Below are 14,316 nucleotides of genomic sequence, written 5' to 3' on the forward strand. Positions count from 1 at the left end.
TTTTTTATCTAAGTGTTAAAGGCTAACTATACCCTGGAGCTTACAATAAGTTGAATGTCTAAACAGATTATAATTGCTTAGTTTTATTTGTCATAAACGAACCTTAAACTGCCATCAAACTGAATCTACAAGTTAATGTTTTTGAACAGAATGTTTCCTTTTTTTATATAAATTAATTTTTAAAAAGCTGTCAATGGTTAGGTTTTACATTATTGCCAGAGTTGCCCAAAGTGGGGGCCCACGGGCCAAAGTTGGCCCACCAGGAGCTAATCTAGTTACTTTATTAACATTTCTTTTGCAGACATACATGTTGAGTTGTGTTGCTGTTGGACATGCACTTTTTGACATTTTGCATTAAATATAATTTATTGAAATGCTAAAATTTAGATATTTGCTTAATTTTCCTTTGTATATGACTTGTTATATGTTGTGTTCTGTAATGCTCTTTATACAAAAAATGAAGGTTAAATAACTATATAAAAATAAAAGGACTTTACTTAAAGAAGTATTTGCATTTCATGTATTATATTATTGCGTTTGGCCTGAAGCCCTCTGATAAATTTTAATTTTGGCCCCCTCAGGGGAAATGTTTGGGCACCCCTGCACTTTACCATGATTTGAGATATGAGACCCACGCATTAGAATGCTCCATCTCTCTGAGCGGATCGTTGTGTTCTGTCCTAAAATAACTTCATCTGCTGTGTAGAAACCTGACCAACAAAGAATGATCTGGTCTTTGAAGGTTTGATCATCTCTGTGCACAAATTTACAATCAGTACAGAGTCTGTCCAAAGGAGTACAGAGTATCTTGTAGGGAGTCAGAGGAAGGACAGGTCCAAGATAACTGCTGGAAAATGCACAGTGTGCTTACTTCAAGGTTGGTAGAAATTACAACAATATACAACTGAGCAGATATGTATAAATTTATATAAATGTTTATAAATGTCCACAACTTAATCAAGCTGCATATTTGCATATTTACTGTTTCTGTGGAAAAATTGCTTAGAACTAAATACTTTTCTGCAGCAGTAAAATCTAGTCTAAATAACAAATTCAGGGAACAGCGGAAAGTATATATATATATATATATATATATATATATATATGAATGTGATACTCACCTGTTGTTCTGCAGACACATGAAACCAGAAGAATAAAAATCAGAGCAGCGATGGGTTTCCTCATCCTGTCAGCTCAGACGTCTGCTGCGTTCTGATTAAAAACTGGCTTCGTGTTTTTAACCGCGCATGGCTCAGCATTTTTTTTCAAACCTTGGACTTTTGATAACCTTCATTTACAAACTGCAGTTTAATCAGTAACTAGAGTCTTATTTTCAGCGGTGTGCTCATGAGGTTTTTTCTCATTTTGAGCCAGTCGAATTTAAAAAATGTATTTCTGGCTTCAAACATTTACGGTTGTTGATTTTGACGTTCAGAATCTCACTTGACTTGGCACTTTCTCATTTTGATTATTTTATAAAATATCCAAATTATAGATAAAAAATGAGTAGTGGAGATAATAAACCAAACATCTTCACGTGTGTCCAAGGAAACAAAACATTAATTCCTTAAACTACTTGTGTCAAATGATTTTATTAAACTTGTGTAAGTGTAAAATAATAATTATATCTAAATACTGCATTTCAACTGATTGAAATGATTTGCGAGTTTCCCAAAAGGATATGGAGCAAATAGTTTTAAGTTAATTAAAATAGCAACTCAAGGCCTCAGGGAACTTAAAGTTCAAAAAACCCACGGCACAAACTTTATTCAGTTAAAATTATTGTATATTTTAGGCAAAGTGGTCGAGTTGGGTTTAATTAGAAGTATTCAGTCAATTTATAAGTTTATATCATTACTTAAATGCAGTACAACAAAGACTGTTTAGTTGGCTGTTAAAATGATCCAAATGCATTAAATTCAAGTTAAAACAATTGGGGAGTTTAAACATCCAAAATGTAATTTTTATTGTGTTTTTTAAAAAATGTTTATATGTTCAAATTTAATTTATCAGAATTAATGTATATTACTGAAATTATGACTAACAAGCTGTCATTTTTTCAGAAAATCAACATTTTATTTTTTGATTATGAAGAAGTCAATATTTTTGAAAATGGACGTTACAGAAGAATAAAACAAATAAAGCTCAAAACAATTTTATTTGTAAGCGTAATGATGTGCCTAAACAGACATGACAGCATTTTTTTTTTTTTTATGTGACCAAACAAAGCTTAGAAGAAAGTTATTTGCAGCTTTTCTCTGGAAGCCATGAGTCTTCTGCAGGTTCAGCAGATGTCCAGCAGGGGGCGCTGCTACAGGAGGAGTCACCACAGAAACACCATAAAATGACAAGCAGCTGATGTGTTTAGTTCTGCATTTGCACTGATTTGGTAAAAAAAAAAAAAAAAAAAAAAAAAGGTAAATATTTGAAACTACACATCATTTTTGTTAAATTTAATATGAAAATGTGGCTTCACGCATACGTCTACTGTTACGTTGACACATCATTTATTCTTGATTCTGCTCCAGATTCAGTTTCTTCAGAGATGATTAAAGCCAAAACATTTTTCTGGCCAGGCTCAGCTATAATTTACCCTTGCTACAACTAAACTAATTGGCAGTATTTGTGCAATAACAGCATGTATAACAATAAAGATGCAAAATTAAATATCAGCTGACAAAACTTAAATAACCCAAAAACGTCAATAGAGCTGTGTAGAGCAAACATGACTGTTTGTTTAGGCTGTCCATGAACGAGGTTATGCTCTGCAAGCTTCATCTGGACTTGACTCTTGTTGATTCCTAGAAGGCGCAGAAAGCTCAGTTAGTTTCTCACATCTTCAGATAAATTACCTTCATGTGAACTCCAGACTCACCACCATCAAGTGACCGTTCTTTGCCCTGTAGACGGTGGATTCCTGACCACTCTTGAAGTCAACAAACCCCTCTCTGCCAGGCTGGATGTCAAATCTCACACTGATTGAATGACAATTAAAAGAAAAATCCACACTGAGCTGACATAGCTTTTAAAATGTACCCTGCTTATTAAAATGTTGCCTCATGTACAGGTTCTGTACCTTCCCTGGACCACTTTGATGCAGTTCTGCTTGTCAGCAGTAACACTCAGCTTGGTCAGGGCTTCGAACAGGTGGTCGCACTGCAGAACCAGATCTCCCTGGAAGAGCAAGGCTCGTCAATTATTTTATTACCTGATTGACCGATTAATGCATTTACAGGTAAATCAGGACTAAAGTTTGGAACCCTTTAAGTTCCCCCAAGGATGTAGAAATTCACACTCTTGGACATTAGCAGAATCAAGTGTTGCCAGATTGTGTTTCTTAAATAAGCTGACAAATCTACAATAAAAACAATTACCGTAATTTCCAGAAGATAAGCTACTTTTTCCACAGGCTTTGAAACCTGCAGCATATACAATGATGTGGCTAATTTTTGGATGTTTTTTTTTTTTTTTTTTGACGGGCTAACGAACTTCCTGCCACCAAAACAATTAGCTTCATCACATCTGGGCACTCACATAGCTGCCCAATTCACATCTCATGATTCAATGGGACTACATGTATTAATAAAGGTTAAAAAAATCAGACCATTAAAATTACCCAAGAGGTCACAGTGAACAAATGAAACTTTGAATTACCATAAATCAAACGCACTCTCATTAAGTTCTTCAGATCAGTTATTTTGCTCTTCATGCACCATCCACCCCACAGCGGATCTGAACAAACTGGTTGCAGATGCCAATCCGTCCGTCCAGACACAGCAGACCTCTCGGTCCTCCTGGGCAGCAGGACTGCTTGAATGCTGGGCAGAACTCCTCCCGGAGCGATGGCTATTTCTCCCATCAGCCTGCCGAGCTCCGTGTCGCCTTGTCGGATGAAACTGTAGGTGCCGGGGAACGATCTTGGCCCTCCCGCTGTCACAAGCCACATTTCCCGCCATCTCCAATATCTCAGCGGTCAAGCACTCGAGCAATGCCTCCAGAGAGACGGGAATGCATCCACGGTACCTCCTTTTCAACTCATTTGGGATTTGGGACTGTAGTTGAGGTATTATTTGAGCTTTGAGATGTTAATCACCAGCTCCCAGTTGTACAAAACCACCTTGTTGTCATAGTTACACATCATAACAAATGTTCAAAAGTATAAAAGGTTACGGTACTTGGATAAACTTTGTAAACTACAGGAGTGGGAAAAAAAATCACACAAATAAGATGAAATAATCATATAGGCTATTCATATTTTGGTTGGGTCCACATAATCTGGTATGGATAATTCAACTGTTTTTGTTTTTTTTAAAAGACTCATTTTAATTACAGGGGATCAAACTACTTTTTTAAAAATATTTTCCTTTAGGTGTTGCCAGAGGGGTTTAAATTCACACCTATGTGAGTTTGACATTAACAAACCTAAGCTCAATAAGTTTATGTCGTACAAACATGTTTCGATGAGTCAAGCGTCTTGGCAAGTTTTTTTAACTGTACCTTTTGTTTAAGATCATCACACGTGACATGAAGGATCAGGAAGTTGTCACTCAGGTTGCTCACAGACACGCCTACAAAACAGGTTACCTTTAAAAACCATGCACAACAAGTGCATTAAATGTGCATTTTAAACATCTGTGTGGTTTTTCCATCAGATGATGAAACTTATTTAGATCAGTGTTACCTTTCAGAGAGGTGTAATTGATCCGCTGCTTGATTTTGGCCTCTTCGATCAGGTAAGCAGCTTCCTGGGTGAAGATGAGCTGCCGGAGACGAGGCCTGAAGCCGTTCCTGTCGTATTTCACCACGGGAACACTGTACTGTGGACATGACATACCACTAAATGCACATTTATCCCACACCATCTACTGTAAACTTGCTGCAATTCAAAGTGCAATATTTAGTATGTATAGTTAATTATATATATATATTTAATTAGCGTGTTTAATACTGCTGCTCCCCTTTATGACTTGGATGTTGTGAGGAATGATGGTGAATAAATCCTGCCGTAAAATGAAATAAATTCAAATGTGTCGAGGAAAAATAAAGATATTTGTTTACCTTGATGTGCTCATGTTGAATCATCTGAAGGACCTTCATGTGTATGTCTTCTAGAACTTCGCAAAACAGTAAAACAATTTTAAAAAAACGAGAAGACTATATGAACATACAGAATTAATCATGTTAGTCTGTTAATAGAAAGGCTAAAGGTTGATTAAAATTCCTGGTTTATTATGTGTACTTTTAAATGGGGAAGAAACACAGGTACATGAAAAACACTATAAGTCTATCTAAAGGTAACATTACTTCTCTGTTACTTTAAAGATAGGAAATTACCACAAATATTGTAACAACAGGAGGAATGATTGTAGTAACCACAGATCGTGTGGTTCCTAGATGTTTCCTTTGATAAATCCACCAAGTGTTAATAAGAATGCTCTATAACTAATCTTACTAATCCTGGTGTCCACAAACAGTCTGCACACACTAAAGGGATAGTTCTCCTTTTTTCCTTTGAACATGGAGCTGGTCTGGACTTTCAACAGGAGCTGGAGGGAAAGAAATGTTAAAATAAATAATTTTGTTCACTAAATAGGATTTAGAACAAAAACTGTAAAACAGTATTTTTTTGTTATTTTACACACTTTAAAGGGTGAGTTGTACCTGTGATTTCCTTTGGGGGGTGAGTCCGCGGACATACTTTCTCACCAGGCTGCGAATGTAAATCTTCTGTAGGCGTTGTGAGACCTGCAAAACGTGCAGCTGACTGTGACGAGCTACTTGATTTAGTTTCTTAACAAGATGTTTTTAATTCCATCTGCTGCTCTGCATTCTTAAAAAAAACACTCAATGGTGTAACATTGGTGTACCACAAGGCTCAGTCTTAGGACCCACCCTTTTCACAATCTACATAGGTAATGTAGGTCAGATCATCCCTGATGCATCGTTACATTTCTATGCTGATGATACAGTTGTTTATTGTCGAGCTGAAACAGTTGTTAAGGTTTTCGAGCTTTTGCAATCTGCTTTCAGCATCATCCAGTCAGATTTGTTCCATCTCAAACTGGTCCTAAACGCCAACAAAACTAAAGTGATGCTTTTTTCTAACAGGAAATCATTCCAGCAGCCCTTCCTTGTATTTTATCTTTGATTGGTGTTCCTATTGAGTTTGTCGTTTCCTACAAATACTTGAGTATCTTGGTCGTTTCGCATCTCTCTTTTAAGTCCCACGTCAAACACTTGGTAAAGAAACTGAAAGTTAAATTGGGCTTCTTTTTCAGAAATAGATCCGGTCTAACTATGAATGCTAGGAAACACCTTGTAACTGTGACTTTCCTTACCTCCATTGACTATGGTGACATAATTTACATGAGCGCTCCTACAAGCACCTTGCAGATGTTGGACGCTGCCTATTATGGTGCGGTACGATTCATAACTGGCTGTAACTACCGTACCCACCATCGCACCCTGTATTCACTGGTTCACTGGTCATCATTAAGTTCACACAGACTCTCTCACTGGTACATTTTCATATTTAAATCACTTCTTGGTCTGTTGCCTTCATACATCTCCTCCTACATGTCTCTGCGTGAGTGCAGCTACAGCGTGCGCTCTCGGGACATTATTACATGCAGTGTCCCCTCAGTGAGGACTGAACTAGGCAAAAGGGCCTTCTCCTACTCCGCTCCTGTTTCCTGGAATATCTTGCAAAAAGATCTGAGGCTCTCGACCTTGACCTCTCAAGTGGCTTCAAACGTCTGTTAAGTTCCTGGCAAGAACCAATGCAGACATGTTCCTGTTTTTAGTTTTCTACAACGATTTACATTGTAGCTGTTTTTGTTTTGTTTTTTAATGTCATTTTCTTCCATTTATTTTTTCAATTTGTATATGCCTTCTTTTATGATTGTCTACTGTTGCCATCATTCTTTGTTAAAAACAGTGTACAGAGTCTTTTTTTTTTAATGAATGAATGAACTCACCTCCCTCATGACAGGAGGCGGCGTGAGCCAGGAGTCTTTCTCCAGGACGGTTTTGGGAAGGTTCTCCTTCAGTCGTGAGAGGTAGTTCTGCCTCACGTAGGCCAGGTATTCACTGTTGTCGATGCAGGCTGGTTCATTTCTGGCCATGAAACCTTTGATGAACCTTCAGCACAAATAATTATCTTACATTAAACTGCTGTATCATGTCACAGACACTGCTTTTTTGTCTTGTTATGTGTTTTGTTTACCGTTTGATGACTTTGACGGCCCAAGCTCTCCTCTCCCGTTCCTTCCTCGCCATCAGACCTCTCCAACAGTTCTCTATCTTTGTGGCTGTTTTGATCAGACAAGGCAGCATAAACTGTTTTAATCTGGTTTAAATGTAATAAAAGGTAATTAAAGATCCTCTTCTTGATCGCCCTCGTCACTCACCAGCCTCCTTCTGTTTCAGGTAGTCCTCTTTCACCCTGTAGCCTTTATATTTGGCCTGAATCCTTGTTGCTGTATTGACGGATCCGATATTTACTCATGTGATGTGATACATTATATGTAGCATCACTAAACCATGTCTCACCTAGCTTATGTTTGCAGATCTGAAAGGCGTCCTCTGTTGCAAACAGAGTCCGAGGGTGGCGGATGAAAATCTTTGTCCTTTAGATGAAGAAGCAAAAGTGTAGAGCAAATAAAACCTACAATCCTGTGGTGTGTCTGCATTAATAGACCCAGTGTGAGAGCTACTGGCCTATACCTTCCCATCTTGTACTCATCAGGTTTATAACCCAAGTGTTTAATGAGGCACAGCACACCTTCTGCTGGACTACCTTTCCAGTTGGGCCAGGTGTCCGGACACAAAGCCTTGTATCTGGGTGCAGAAGTGGAGCGGTGAGCAAACAAAAGGCAAACTTTAGACAAAGAAAATCATGTAAGCCAAAAATAACACCATAATCTGTGTGGGCTACCTCTGGAGAAATATCTCATATTTACGGCGATATGCAAACCCAGCCCGTCTGACCCTGAGGTGCTCCATCAGCCCCAGGTACTTAACTTGATGTCTAACCAACACATCATCAAACTGGCCTGCAGATCACAAAACCACCATCTGAACTCTTAACGCCTGATCTTGACTACTGCTTTACGGACCAGCTTCTTCCAGACACAAGGTCTCACCTGGCTGTTTGGCTTCGTTGGGTTTAACGCAGCGGACATACCAAGGTTCTTTGGACATTAAGATCTCAGTCAGGCCAACCAGGCTATTCTTAAACTGGGTCACCACCTGAAAAATCACCAACACATGCAAAGAACATATAAAATATGCATTTATGATTTTTGAGACATTCAGCATCCTCTGAGTAGCTTCGTACAGTTTCGGGCCTCTTCTTGCTGTCTGGTTCACTGGAGGGAAAACAATGTTTGATGATGGCGTTCTTGGACTGCCTCATGACCTAAAAGAACAGGAACAAGTAGAAGTAGAAGTACCAAGGCTATACAGGATAGATTAATGGTTTAACACCAAAACTATGAAACCTATTAGTTGCTGAATGGATAAAACCGGCTAAAATTTATCTTTTGCCGTGGACTTATTTATTAGGTCAAACTTTTAAGCAAAGTCCACTAAAATAATGTGGAATATATTTAGATTTTGAAGTTTGTAGCTTTAGTTTATCTGATTCCTGAATACCAACAGCTACAGTATTTTTTGGACTTTAAGGCACACAGGATTATAAAGCACAATATCAATGAACTGGTCTGTTTTCATACATAAGGCGCACAGGATTATAAGTTGCAATATCAATGAACTGGTCTGTTTTCATACATAAGGCTCACTGTCGATTTTTGAGAAAATTAAAGGATTTTAAGTGTGCCTTATATTCTGAAAAATACGATATAATCTTATGTTTTATATTGCACATTCATTCCCTCTCAGAAAAAAAAAACAATTTAAATAAAACATTCATGCTCATAGTGAGTTTAGATAAATTTACATCCAGACTTCTGTATACAAAACAAGATTTTTACTTTTATTCTGATGTGTTTAATAGCAGTAAAAATTGTATAAATCATAAATCATATTTTCAAAAGAACAATTGTGTGTATGAGTTAGATACATCTGTTTGTATGGAATAAAATAAAAATAATGTCACAATAAAGCACCTCTTTTCCAGTTCGATACAACAGATCATTGTTTTTGTCCAAGAATCCTGAAAAGTTGCAGAACAAACGATTAAAAAGTGCATTTCATGGAGATTTTTTTTTTTAAACTTAGTCTCACAGAAAGTTCATTGAGTCCAGTAACATTAAACACATTATTTGACAGAAATCTGTTTTTTATAGATCTACATCACAGTTTTCAGCATCTAGAGACTTGTTTGTTGTCTCTTACCAACAACACAGTATGTGACCTCCCCAGCGTAGTGCAACAGACGGAAGTCTCCTCGGTTCAGTGTTTTTCTTGTGTCTTTGTTTGCAAGTTTGTGACTGCGGGGAGGAGGAACATCATTGCAAATTAATTTAATATTTATGATTTTGTCTTATTTGGATTTCTGGAACATGTTTCCTGAAAAGCTTGAAGTCTCACGTGACAAAGTGAGGATGGCCGCCAATTTTTTCCTCAATCTTTTCCAGGAAAGTGAGATCTGTGGCCTCTCCAGGGCGCAGACACTCCTCATCCTGTAACAACAGAAACAGCAACTTTCCAGTCATGTTTATATACTTAATGATAGTTTTTTTGTGTGTGTTGTTCTGCAGCACCATCGCTTACCAGCAAAGAGATAATTCCTCTAAATTTTTCCTCCACCAGATCACAGATGATCTTGTTGTTGAAATATGGCACCGGTTCCCACTGTGCACACAAACGAGAGCAGCTTGAGTGGATCAAACTTTATTGTACATGAGCTGACTAAGAAAAATAGTTCCACTTTGTGAAGTACTAGGATTTTACCTCAATCCCCTCCATCTCGTATTCCTCCTGTTCTGATTTGAGGGTCAGCTGGATGAAAAGCTGCTGCAGCTTCTCGTTGCAGAAGTTGATGCAAAACTGTTCGAAGCTGAAACAACCGGTGTTGTCAGTGTCAAACTCTTGTTTTTTGGGGGGTTTTTTTAGACTTTTGCCTTGGAGGAATTGCTCAAACGTGTGAGAGTTCACCTGTTCACATTGAAAACTTCAAACCCATAGATGTCCAGCAAACCAATCACTGTTTTCCTGGACGAATCCTGCATATAGCGCACACAGATGTAAAGTTTTAGGGGGTTGATGGTTTAATTCTCCCCCATTTACAGTGATTATGAATCAAGATAAGCGCTTACCTTGTTAGCTAAAGATTCATTGATCTTGTTGACCAGCCAGTTGAAAGTGCGGCCGTAGATGGCTTTGGCAAGGGCATCCCTGGCATATACTGCATGGTCCACGGAGAAGGGACTGAGCACCTTTCACAATAAAATAATATTAACTTTTAATTGCAAATCAACAACAGCATAAAGTTAAATACTTTTAAAGGTTTATAAAACCCACCTCCTCTGTTTTGGCTTCTATCTTTCTGTGGGTTAAGCCCTGTTGTAGCACCTGATTAGGAATCCCCAACAACTGCACAGCAAAGACCAAGAAAAATAGCATGCATTCAATTCACTGGAGTTAGACATGTTAAAGTTGTGTGTGGGTAGGACTTAAATGTTTGCTTGGAATCCACCTTTGACACCCATTGCAACTCTGGGTTGTTGCTGAGAGTGGCGTATCCTCGAGCATCTGCATCAAACTTTACATTTCCTAAGTGGAGCACGCTACCAATAACTCCAAACAGGTCCTGCATTTGGCCGAGAGAAACAAAAAGTGATTTGTTAATTGAAAAATGTAAAATATATTCCATTTAACTGTCATATAGTGGCTATTAAAGTTAATTAAACTGAGCCTCCTCACCTCAGTTTCCCCTTCACTGAAGTCTATGACAGAAAGTGCTTTCCTCACTGTCTTCCACTCACGTTTATCGTTGATAGAGCTAACTTTGGCACAATCTCCCTGAAAGCAGAGAAAATCAAACACTAAATACAAATTATTTCATGTCCATCTCCATGCCTCCTTTTCTTGTGTCCATCTGACCTGTACAAGGTAACGGTAGTTCTTGCAGTTCCTCTCCAGGCCAAGCCAGAGGAGCAGGTCTTCTTCTCCTCCTTCCACCAGCTGGTAGAAGATGTGGAAATTTCTCTCTCCGTGGTTCTGGTGCACCACACGGGACTTCTCCAGCAGGTAATTGAGAATGTGACCCCCGACAGCTCCACCCTGCATGAACGGTCAGTGTTAAACTCTCAGCTCATTAGATCTTCAGGTAAATGTTTCAGTGTACCTGGTGGTCAAACTGGATGTCCATGTATTTCCCGAAGCGGCTTGAGTTGTCGTTCTTCAGAGTTTTGGCATTTCCGAAAGCCTAAAGGTTTGAAAAAACAAAGAAAACTTTGTAAATTGCATGATTTAAAGATATAGTTTTAGCCTAAAACTGGACTTTAAGAGCACAAACTCTCTGTCACTAACTTCGAGCACTGGATTAGAGAGAAGCAGCCTGTCCCGGACGTTGTTTAGGACTTTGGTGCTTGGACAGCTGACGGCGTAGAACTGAAGAATTTTCTTGGAGGCCTCGGTTTTTCCAGCCCCACTCTCCCCAGAGATCAGGATGAAGTGGTTGTTGAATTCAGACTTCATGGTGCGGAAGACGTTATCTGCCAGAGCGTAGCTGAAAATACAAAGACAAGGCATTTAAAAAAACAAGTAAAAACATATTTGGATTTGTTTTACATTTAGGATAAAGCACAGCTTTTTATTCAATGTAAATTTAGGACGACATAATCGTATAAATTAAACTACTGGAGACAAAATTCCCAGTAAAATGAACAGTGATCTGAACAGGCAGAGCCAAGAGTTTCATTTGTGGCATCTGATTTCCTGCCCTGTGGACACATTTGACTTATTTTAGCACGTTGATATGACCATTACTAACCCTAGACCTGTGAGATCAACAAACTACAGCTGCAGCGAAACCTGCTGAGTCCATCAGTGGAGATATCATGGTTTTATATTCATTTGAAGCAGACAGAGGGGATCTTCTTTAAAGAGTTCTGTGTCTATGGTGGATAATTGGTTAAAGCACTGCTCTTGCAACCACTTGATTGTGGGTTTGATCCCATACTGGTTATTTTATTTGATATGGTGATTATACGTATTTTCTATCCTAATTTTTTACTTTGTTTTGTTTTTTTTGTTGTTGTTTCACTTAACTTTTTTCCTCTCATTAAACTGCATTAATCTGGATTATTGTTTCAAAGTTATGACTTCAAAATCAAATTAGAAATCCAATCCAAATTAGAAAGTGGTGCACCTGGCAGGTGGAGCGTGACTGTGGAAGGCGTTTCACTGATTTATTAGACCGGACTATTGTTCACGAGACACAACCTCGACCCATGGTAGGGAGACAAAAGCCAAAAACTTTGTAGAAACACTTGCACACAAAACAACAATAAACAAAATATTAAGCAGAATATTTCCTTTTTTTCAGTGATTCATGAAATTAATGTCCACCCCACTTATAATTTTGCTCAGGAGCCGCCACTGATTATGAGGTAATTGTTCATTCGGGTTTTGGATTATCTACATCGTTGAAGCATCATAAACACTCTGAGTGAGTCACGTTCCTAAATAACTAAAACTAGGAGGATTTGGATTTGGGGGATTGTCTCCTGAACAAAACAATACCACAGGTATCGGTTACTTCTTTGTAAATAAAGTTCAAGTTGTTTGCAGGTATTATAAAAGAAAAAGAAAACTCACATATGAGGCGGCAGCTCAAAGAAGTTAACTCCCATGTACGTGTCCATTTGCTTTTTGCTGTAGATGTCCAACTCTTTGTACGGGTTCACCGACACCAGCAGAGTCCCGATGTAGGTCTATGAAAGAAGACAAGGACGTGAACTCATGCTCTGCAGCTCTTGCACGTTCGACAATAAAAACAATTCTTCTCAATGATCTCATGACATCAACTGATATCTATGTTTCATTCCTCTGCTTATATTTAGTTTTGTCCTTTATCAAGAGCAATAAGTTAAGTTAATCACTTGTCAGGTCGTGACCTTCTGAGTGCTCGCTCTGCACATTTGAAGAACCAGAGCTGCTATCTCAGCAGCACCAGGTCCCACATTCTGCTGAAGCGGGTGTCGTGTTAGGATGAGAGGGGGTTGGAGGTCAAGAGGGGGGCGATGTTTGATTAGACTGAGGGTGTCCATCCAAAGTAGCACCACACAGGAAGGACATGGGAAATGACTCACGTAAATGAGATTCTCGTGGAAGCGTTTCCTCAGGTTGTCCAGGAAGGCACTCTCACTCGTGTAGGCATCCAGGAGGACAAAATCCTGGATGCCCACGCGATCTCGGGCCGTCAAGGAGGCCTCCATGTTCCTCAGGATCCGGTTGCACCGCTCCTCCAGGCTCTGAGAAGAAAACAGCAACTCTTCAGTGACTGTTCTTTGTGCCGCTGTTCAGTTCGGTGTATTGTTCTTGTACTACTAGTGCTTAGCATATTTGTAGTTTAATGTTTTTTTTTAGTTCATATTTTAGGTCTTATTACTGTTTTTCTTTTACATTTTATTCTTCTGTTGGATGTAAATGGGACACTATGTACACAATTTCATTCCACCACATGTACCACATGTGGTGCGTATAACAAATAAAGAAACTTTGACTTTGACATCCCACAACCATGAAGGTAGCACAGGTCTTATCGTCTCTGTCATAAACCACCTTTCATTTCTTTGCTTTTTGACTTTCTTTTCCTCTTTGAAGTGGTGTTGATGTTTAATTCCTCAGAATTTCTGAACTATTATTTCAAACTGTGATTGCTTTTACTTATATCCTTCCAGTAACTGTCCATTTTCAGAAGAACATGTTTTTTTAAGCATAAGAAAGCCTCCTAACTCCATATAACAACAAACTAAGACACAGTTTAGCAATTACCGTAATTTTCAGACTATTGAGTGCGCCTGAATATAAGCCACGCCCACTAAATTTTAAAAGAAAAAAAAAATTGTACATATATAGGCCACGCTTGTATACAAGCCGCAGGTGTCCACGTTGTAACATGAAATATTTACACAGAAATATACGTTTAATTAAATATGCGCCAGTAACATATTTTATTTTTATTGCAGTTTATTGGTTAGTTTGTATTGTTAGCACTGAGTTAGTATAGTTTATTGCAGCTCCCAAGATTGACAAAGTCTTTTGAATAAAAGACGAAATGTTTCAACAAAATGAATCTGTTCAGAGTACTTGACAACTTCGTTAGATTTATTTATACAGGTAGTC

At 38.4% G+C, this 14,316-nt stretch overlaps 2 protein-coding genes across 2 annotated transcripts in view; both read right to left on the minus strand.

Moving 5' to 3' along the window:
• The window catches only part of LOC119424539 (sushi domain-containing protein 2-like), a 10,194-nt gene extending 9,053 nt beyond the window's left edge, over window positions 1-1,141 (minus strand). The window contains exon 1 of the mRNA XM_037692024.1: window positions 1,122-1,141. Within this exon, the coding sequence (XP_037547952.1) occupies window positions 1,122-1,141 (20 nt within the window). The remainder of the gene's footprint in view (window positions 1-1,121) is intronic.
• A 1,633-nt stretch (window positions 1,142-2,774) lies between these two features.
• On the minus strand, window positions 2,775-13,421 carry myo1hb (myosin IHb). The gene is made up of 31 exons (XM_037691766.1): window positions 13,281-13,421; window positions 12,787-12,902; window positions 11,497-11,695; window positions 11,312-11,392; window positions 11,068-11,247; window positions 10,888-10,986; window positions 10,661-10,774; window positions 10,486-10,557; window positions 10,281-10,400; window positions 10,120-10,187; window positions 9,916-10,021; window positions 9,736-9,816; window positions 9,553-9,644; window positions 9,358-9,452; window positions 9,129-9,175; window positions 8,339-8,419; window positions 8,145-8,250; window positions 7,937-8,054; window positions 7,726-7,839; window positions 7,552-7,628; window positions 7,410-7,478; window positions 7,226-7,310; window positions 6,978-7,140; window positions 5,662-5,745; window positions 5,453-5,546; window positions 5,059-5,114; window positions 4,682-4,817; window positions 4,498-4,568; window positions 3,077-3,174; window positions 2,876-2,975; window positions 2,775-2,801 (listed from the first exon to the last, which is right to left on the minus strand). The coding sequence occupies exons 1-31, from the start codon at window positions 13,404-13,406 to the stop codon at window positions 2,775-2,777; spliced, it is 3,075 nt and encodes a 1,024-aa protein (XP_037547694.1). The 5' UTR covers window positions 13,407-13,421.
• Between the last annotated feature and the right edge of the window lie 895 nt (window positions 13,422-14,316).

Source organism: Nematolebias whitei, chromosome 18, assembly GCF_014905685.2.
Source record: "Nematolebias whitei isolate Nwh7 chromosome 18, NemWhi1, whole genome shotgun sequence".
NCBI classification, from domain to species: Eukaryota; Metazoa; Chordata; class Actinopteri; order Cyprinodontiformes; family Rivulidae; genus Nematolebias; species Nematolebias whitei.